Genomic DNA, 8,955 nt, shown 5'->3' on the forward strand with positions numbered 1-8,955 from the left:
CTCGACATGAAAATTGTCAGCCAAAGGGCAGAAACATTTTCATGGCTCTTGAAATGCACTGCCAAATTGCTTTTCAAAACGACTATAATAATTTACAATGCCAAGAGCACTCTGTGAGTATACAGATTTCTCCGCAGCTTTTATAGCACTGGGTTTTATTATTTTAAAAAAGTTCTTTCAGTTCAAAGGGTATATGTGGTACCTCATTAATGATTTGAAATTATATTTATATGATTTCCACTAAGGTAGACCATTTGTCTCTCTTTCTTTAAACAATTTGAATTTTCTTTTATTTGAACGATCTATTCTTTTTTTTTTGTTTTTTTTTTTTTTTTTTTTTTCATGATCATTTCTTCTGTTTTATTGCAGTCAGCAAAACCATTTGAATTCAGCCAAGTATTTATGTCTAGTTTTAATAAAACCCTCGACTAAGCTTACAAAACAGACAAATTAGCCAGAGAAAGGTGTATATTATAAAGAACACAGGAACATAGGATCATGAGAAATGCAGTCAAATCCTGGGAAGCAATATGAATGCCTCAACAACCACTGACCGCCTTTTATGATTGGCTCCACCAATGAATCTGAAATTTAGCTTTCAGTTTCTCATTGTATATTTATAGTAGCATGCTTCAGTAACTTTAGAGTAAAAGGTAACAGTCCTATAAATTACTGATAAAGTACAATAAAGAATATCTGTTGCACATTTAAATCACTTAATTTTTTTAGTTTTTTAAAATATATTTTTCAAAGATTTTATTTATTTGACAGAGAGAGAGAGAGCACAAGCATGGGGAGAGGCAGAGAGAGAAGCAGGCTCCCAGCTGAGCAGGGAGCCTGATGAGGGGCTCAATCCCAGGACCCTGGGATCATGACCTGAGCCGAAGGCAAATGCTTGACTGACTAAGCCACCCAGGCGCCCCTAAATCACTTTAAAGAACTCTGTCATTATCTACATCAAGAGTTATCTACATAGATATATAAAATGAGGACTATATTAGAATTAAACTACCTGGTTTCCATTTTTCTTAAAATGATTTAATGTGCATAGACTGAGTCATGTCTGAATATTCTCTACATGATGGACTCTGCTTCTGAAATGTCATGATATGACATCCTTAAGGTCTGTTGATGATTATATAATATTTATTGCTGTTTAGGGTCAACAATTTCAAATGATACTGTATATTGAAATAAGACACCTATCGAATATTATTATTTTACTTCAAGTCTAACTTTAGTTCCAGAGAAGGCAGTGCTGTCTTAAAGGTTCGGATAAGGTTTTCTTTTTCTCTTACTCCAGGAAGATCACTTAACAACAAATACTTGAGGTTTCTTAAGTGATATAAAGCAATGATGCCTCTGTCTGTGATATTCCCACATGAAATTATTTCCATTTCCAATATGCTTTTTTGTAAATTTTCAAGTTTACCAAGTCTCTCCAAACAGTCATCCTCAATATAATGACACTTGCATAGTCTTATTTTTTCAACATGCTGTAGGCCCTCCAGGTGATCAAATCCAATTCTCATGATACAAGAGTCGGTGGCATCAATTGCCTGAATCTTATATTTGTCCAGAGGTCCAGTTGGGAGGTGGTTGTAGTCCTTCTGCCACCTCTCCTGGCCATGGTAGCGCACCGTGGCCCCACAGCGCAGCAGCCACTCAGATGCTGCCCTATCAGGTCCCACATCCTTGATGCGTTCATAATCCACTTTATTAAATACTGCATTCAACCAGCCCCAGAAGTTTCTGCAGTCACATGACCATGGGAGTTTCTTTAAGCCACACAACTGCTGGGAAATTTTTCCAAACAGCATCATTTGATAGCACCCGAGGGAGAGAGCTGAACGATCTATTCTTAACCTCTGTCTGTTAGGACTTAAAGCTGGTTTTATATAGCTGATCAAGTCTACTGTTAGATATTAATCTTTTGCATGTCAAACTTGAGGGAAATTTTCGCTTTTCTCTCTTTAGTTTTGATTGTTCAAGAGCATTGCATTTTATAAAATTTTTTTTTAAAGATAATATATACTTCAGTTTCTAGCCTAAGAAAGGCAGATACCTGGCTTTAGAGTAGAATTTTTCTGACATATATTAGAGAAGAGAGAGGACAGAATCTCTCTGGGGAGACAAAAGGTCCTGGGAGGGCTGGACCCTAGGGAGGCTGCAGTCTCCTCTGAGTGTTGAAAGCCCAACTCTCTGGCCAAAGCCTATAGGTATAACCAAGGAAGGTATTGGCACGTGAGCAGCAGAGCCTTTGGACAGGGCTGGGAGAGCATAGCTCTCACGTTATGGCACAGAGATCCTCAGGGAGGTCAGAGATTAGGACCTCAGCTACAGGGAGGCCGGTAGGCTCTGGGTAATGGAAGAGCCCAGCCCAGTTGGAGCCCGGTATAGACTAGCCTTGGACAAGGGGGGCATCTGGTTTGAACACAACCCACTTCAAACTCTGAACAGAAAAGAAGCCCTAAACAGACGGAAGTAATTACAGGAGAAGAGGAGGGGGAGAGGAAAGTCACCTTCATTTAGACCCTTGCCGTGGGCAATGGGCCAGGCACATCATTTTACCCACCGATAGGTCCTGTGGGACTGTTGTTTATTACTCCCACTTAACACATGAAGAAAAGAGGCTCAAGGGGGTTAAAGAAAATTCACTGCTACACAGCTTCTAAGGGGGAGTCCATTTGATTCTCAAAGTCTCACTTCGTTAGAAAAGATCTCGGCTCTGGAAAGGGGAGCTGAGGTGTCTTGGCTTCCATGCAATGTGTGGCCTGGGGAGAAGGGAATCAGGGGCAGTGAGCAAATTTTGGAGGATCCTACAGGTCAAGTGGAAGAATTTGGATTTGGTGCAAGAAGAAATAGGGACTCGGGGCAGATTCTGAGCAGAGAGATGATTTGAATTGATGCTTCAGGAAGACAGCAGGGAGTGGAGAGCAGAAAGTGCTGCTTTTCTGTGACACACTTGTAGGGACCAAGCAAATAACGCAGGCTTGGTCAATGAGAGCAATCAGGAACTGATACTTCTGAATTGCAGCTAAGGTAACTCACCATTCTGGATGCTTATCTGACGTGTAATCCTCTGATCTTTTGAGAAGGATTCTAAAACCTGGGAGAGGTTGCTAAGGGAATAAAGCCCTAAGTATCACAAACAGCTGAATCCATAAAATAATTTTCCCAAAATATCATGAGCTCAATAATCCAGCCAGCAGCACTTGAGGGTTTGGCGGGTGAGGAGGGAGTTCGCGGGGCTCTGCCCTCTCCCCCTCCCTCCAGACATCCTTCCATGTACACAGGGGACAGTCCTCACTGAGGGTCTTCTTTAAGCCTGCATTCTCAGGGTGTCGGGGGCCTGGTGTTCCTTCAGCTAGGGACCCTGCCCTCTCATAGGTTCTCACACCCTCCTGGCTTTTTACTTGATGTAGATTTACATCTCTATCCTGTACCCCAAACTGAATGATGCTTCCAGCAGGAATAATTGATTTGAATTACACTTATAACATGCTTATTTTATTAGGTGGAGGTGGATTAATTGGATTTTTCTTTTGAAATTTTAAAAAAGGATAGATGTCTATGTATAGTCATAAAGAGACATTCCTAAAATGAAAACAACACCAACAACAAAACCAGTGTATACACTATGGACTCAGTTTTGTAAAAGAAATTATATATATGTAAATGTATACATATGCTACAAATCAAAATGTTAACAGTGATTACTTCTGAGTGGAGGCTATATTTATCCTTTTAAAAAATGTGTCATATTGAGTGCATTGGCAGAAACAAATAGCTGTCTTCCAGTATCCATTCTCTTTTTATTCTGTAGTAATGGAACCTCCAATTTTAGCTGGGCACTAGAATAAGAAGCATATTTCTAGGCATCTCTTGCAGTTAAGTGTGGTCATTTAACTATTCTGACCAGTGAGATACAAATGGATGTGTTGTATGGCACCTTCCAGAAAGTGTTCCTGAAAGGAAGGGGCATGTCCTTCTCCTTCTTCCTTCTTGCTTGCTGGAATTTGAGCATGATGGCTGGAGGTGGAGCAGCTATCTTGTATCCTGAACCTGAAGGTGTTAGAACAACAAGAGAGAAGAAGACTGGGTCCTTGATGATCATGGAGTCACTGTACCAGCTCTGGACACCCTATATTCACATGAGACAGAGGATATTTCCACTTCTGTCTTGTTCAAGTCACTACAATTTGAGTTATCTGTCACTTGACAGCTTAATAAAATCACAGATAATACATTTGTATATATTTTTTAAAGCCATGAAATACATAGGGGTATATTGAGAATTCGAGTCCAGGTCCTGTACGTGAAAAGATTTCTCTTGCTGCAAAATTTTTCATTCAAACCACTTGTCCCACGTTTCACTCACTCATACCTGCTCTCATACTCCACTCAAACAACTGTGTCAAGTCAGCACTTAATGCTGTGTTCAGTTTTTTATAGAAAGAACACATTGTCCCATCCCTAGTCCATGGTGTCTTAGTTTTAATTCTAAAGGCTTCACAACTGTCCTGGGACGAAGATACTGATGTGACTCCACTGTGATGATTTGGAGATATTTTAGTAGTCTTTTAGATTACTGGAAACACGGTAAGTTGTGGCAAAACCAAAGCTGAGATGGTCTACGCAGCCCTTTCCATGCCCATGTGAGCTGTTTCTATCAAGATATTGAGACTGGGGCTTAAGACTGGGGCTTTAAGAGAAAAGTCAGTGTGTGTGTGTGTGTGTGTGTGTGTGTGTGTGTGTGTGTGTGTGTGTGTGTGTGTGTGTTTTGGTGCAGCTGTGTTACACATGTCGTATGTGGGTATGTAGTGCTCATGTGCTGTTGGCACAGGGGTGATGCACACATGTTTAAGAGGTCTCTATGTGTGCATGTGTGTTTTGTGGGCATGTGTTTTTTGAGCCTGTGTGTTGTCCAGGGGTGTGTGCTTCTGGGGAGGTGTACTACACACCTGTGTCACACTGGGGGTGTGTATGCATGCATACCATGTAGGTGTGTGTTTGCAGTTTCTGTGTGTGATCACATGCTTGCACACACACGTGTGTAGTGGTGTGTTATATAACTGTGACAGAGGATGTACCTAGCGTTACTGGGTCCTAAGGAAGGTTACAGTTGATTCAGAAGCCATGCCAGGGTCAGTGATATGGAAGAACCCAATCCCCCCCCCTTCTTCCCATACATTTCTAGATCAGGGGTGTCCCCGTTCATTCCTAATAATAATGCAATGTTTACATTACCTTTACTTATCTAAACTCTAGGCAAGTACCAGCAATTTCATTTTAAGTTGGCTTCAATGCAGGTGGTACTTTTGCTTTTGCTGCTCCAAATGACTAAAGTCATTTTTTTAAATTAATTTTTTCCAGGCATTTGTTTACACTGTGAAAGGAAGATTATTCTGAAACATAAGGAATACTTAATATAACAAAATAAAAGGGAGATATCAGATGAAGAAAAGCAGATGTCACTGAAACATAGTGTTGACATTTCAGCTATTCTCACACATTTGGTGTGAAAAATATTCTTTAGCATCCTACACATCACCACTATATCCCCACAAAGAATCCATCATCCCATGGGGTGCCTGGAGGCTCAGTCAGTTAAGTGTCTGACTGTTGATTTCCGCTCAGGTCATGATCTCAGGGTTGTGAGATCAAGCCCTGCATCAGGTTCCATACTCAGCAGGGAGTCTGCTTGAGGATTCTCTCCCTCTCCCTCTGCCCCTCCCCCTGCGTGCTTTCTCTCTCTCTCTAAATAAATGAATAAAATGTTGTTTTGTTTTGTTTTGTTTTAAAAAAGAATCCATCATCTTTTGTTCTTCGGTTCACTTATATGGCTATTACTCAGCAAGCCTGGGTTCATAAGGGCCCTCTAAAAGGGAAAGAACCTCCATTCTTGTGGGAGTATTTGCAAATTACATCTCTCTGCATGTAGAGATGCCTGACTCCACAGGATCTTAATGTCCTTCTGAAGTTTTTTTTCCACACACAACATGAAGGTGCTCATGGCCTTGGAAGTTCCTGAAGAAAAAATGGCCCCAACTCTGCATTTCTTTTTTTTTTTAAGATTTTATTTATTTATTTGACAGAGAGAGACACAGCGAGAGAGGGAACACAAGCAGGGGGAGTGGGAGAGGGAGAAGCAGGCTTCCCACGGAGCAGGGAGCCCGATGCAGGGCTCAATCCCAGGACCCTGGGTTCATGCTCTGAGCAGAAGGCAGACGTTTAATGACTGAGCCATCCAGGCACCTCCCTTGCTGGGGAAGGACAAGGCCACCCTTAGGTGGTGCTGCTAAGGATTTGCTGGGTGGTGCACTTGTTACATTTGAGACGAGGAAGTAGGGTTGGGCAGGCTTTGGGAGCATTTGCAGAGCCTTATGTCTCTTCTGGCTGGTTTTGGCCATATTTGAGAATGTGTCCAGACTGCAAACATAGGATCATTAGCATGGGCCATTATGCTCATAATGCTATGAGGAATAGTGTTAAACTGGGGTTGAAAGTCCTTTGTTCAAGGTTACAAAAGTAGTAAGTGTTCATGTTGGGGTTTGAATGCAGGCAGTTTGGTTTTAGAACTCTACTCTTAACAACACCTCCCCCCTGCACACCTGCAACATGGACCACACAGGAGCCAGGTAGAGATAGGGGGTTTTATTGAGGCACAGGCTTGACACCTGTTCTGAGAGGCTTAGCTCTTGAGTGCACTTGGCCAACAGCCCAGCATCTTGGCGTGATGTTGCTGTTCATCTTATTAGGAAAGTTCTTGTGAAGTGAAGAAAACTCTTTCCTTCTGGAAAGTATTTAAAATGTTGACTGGTAGCATAGAAAGAAACATGGACCTACAGGAAAGATTTCTCTCAGCTCCCACAGGTGATGAGAGAATCCATCAGGACATCCTGTGGGCTCTACTTTCAAAAGAGAACCATAAACTGCCTATGTCTCACCTCCTCCAAAGCTAACTCTGACCACTTCATTCTATTCTCAACTCTGACCAAGTTCATTCTATTCCTGACAGAATAAAGCTTTTAACATGAAAATTAGATTCTGCCCCTCCTCTGCTCCAAAGTCTCAGTGACTCTCATCCTGTGAGGCCTGGCAGTGGCCACATGGGCTCCAAATTGCTTGCCTATCCCTCTTCCCTCTCTGAACACAGCTACTCCTTTCCTCTGCCCTAACTCCACTTCAGTCTCACTAGTCTTGTTCCTCTTCCAACACACCAGACATACTCCCAACACAGGGCCTTTGCACTGACCATTCCCTTTGCCTAAATGCTGTTCCCATAGATAGAATGGCTAACTCCCTCACTTCCTTCAAGTCTGCTCAAAGTCACCTCCTCATTGAGGCCCACTGTGACTACTCTATTTAAAACTGCAACTTGCATTCCCATCCTTTGCTTTCCCCTTTCCTACCTTTTCCTGCTCTGCCTTTTCCCCATGGTCCTTTTTCAACCTTCAGCATACTATATAATTTAATTATTTATTATGTTATTTGTTATTGCCCCCCCCCACTAGAATGTAAGTTCTTTGAGGGCAGGGATCAATGCGTCATTTCCTAATGTATTCCAAGCACCAAGTACAGGGCCTGACACATGCTACTGGCTCAGTAAACGTGCACTGAGTGAATGAGGAGGAAACCTGCAGCCTGCAGACATTCTCCTCTGGGAAGATTTTAGGAAGCCTGTCAAAGTCCAGATGAGCAAAGGTCCAGGGCTGGCGACAGGGGAGGCTGACAAAGCTTCCTGGCTTTAGTGGGAAGCCCCGTGTGTTCTGCACTAGGAGGGCAGTGGTGGGCTGAACCATCATCACTGCATCTGTGCAAAAGGGAAGGGCTTTATAATAGCTTCACACTGTATCTGGATACTTTTTGAAATAAATATACTAAGAACAGGGTGTTGTTGGAAAATGCCATTTTGTCTTATTCATGCAGACTGCCTTAAAGGAGGGAATGTATATCAAATGCTTAGCCCTGTGCTTAGCACATTTTAAGTGTCCCATCAAGGTTGGTTGTTATCATGGTTATCTATCTGCCTATGTATAAGGGAAGCCTGGTTAATGCTGTGAGCTTTGCTCCCTGTTTTTTGAAAGCAATTCCCTTTCTGCCTCCTGACATTGGAGCTATGCTTGGGCTCAGCAACCAAGTTCTGTCCAGGAAGTGATCGAAGCTGAGATGCACTATATGTAAACCCACCAGTCTGCTGAGGACATTTGGCTCTGCCAAGGGGACATGCGTGGCCAGGAGGCAAGACTGGGGAAGCACATCGCCTCTTTCCAAACCCAAGGGTATCATTGATAGATCACTCTCTGGTTCAGTGGCCTTCTAATAGCCTGAAGGACTGAAGGATAACTGGGCCAATTTCTTCAGCATTCAAAGGTTCCATCACTTAAAAACATCTGTCATTCCACACCATCTCTAGAGACCAGGCCAAATGTCTTGGTAGCCCATCCAACTTCTCCTAGATGCCCTTCATATGTCGGCACAGGTTCTGCTCTGAGGTAACAGGAGTAGCACAGGGCTCTATTTTCATGATGTTTCCTGTTGTTTTTTTGCAGGGAGGGGGCATAAAAAACAACAAGTTTATTATCTCAAAGTTCAGTGGGTTAAAAGTCCCACATGGATCACACTGGGCTAAGGTCAAGGTGTTAGCAGGGCTACATTCCTTTCTAGAGGCTCTAGAGGATAATCTGTTCTTCTTGTTGTTGTTGTTGCCTTTTCTAGCTTCTAGAGTCTCCCTTATATTTTTTGACTCCTGGACCCTCCCTCCATCTTCAAGAGCAGCAACGTCTCCCATCCCTCTGACCCTTCTTCTGTAGTCACATCTCCCACTGATTATGGTCAGGAAAGGTTCTCTGCTTTTAAGGATTCATATGATTACGTTAGCCCACCTGGATGATCCAAGGTACTCTCAGTCTCTAAGAACTTAACCTTAATCACTTCTTCAAAGTCCCTTTT

At 42.5% G+C, this 8,955-nt stretch overlaps 1 protein-coding gene across 1 annotated transcript; it reads right to left on the reverse strand.

Annotated features, from left to right (window-relative positions):
* Positions 1–346: 346 nt before the first annotated feature.
* LOC118357198 (ATP synthase subunit s, mitochondrial) lies at positions 347–1,841 on the reverse strand. The gene has a single exon (XM_035728577.1). It carries the CDS (start codon positions 1,821–1,823, stop codon positions 1,221–1,223), a length of 603 nt encoding a protein of 200 aa, XP_035584470.1. The 5' UTR covers positions 1,824–1,841; the 3' UTR covers positions 347–1,220.
* Between the last annotated feature and the right edge of the window lie 7,114 nt (positions 1,842–8,955).

The sequence above is a fragment of the Zalophus californianus genome, chromosome 7, assembly GCF_009762305.2.
Source record: "Zalophus californianus isolate mZalCal1 chromosome 7, mZalCal1.pri.v2, whole genome shotgun sequence".
NCBI lineage: Eukaryota > Metazoa > Chordata > Mammalia > Carnivora > Otariidae > Zalophus > Zalophus californianus.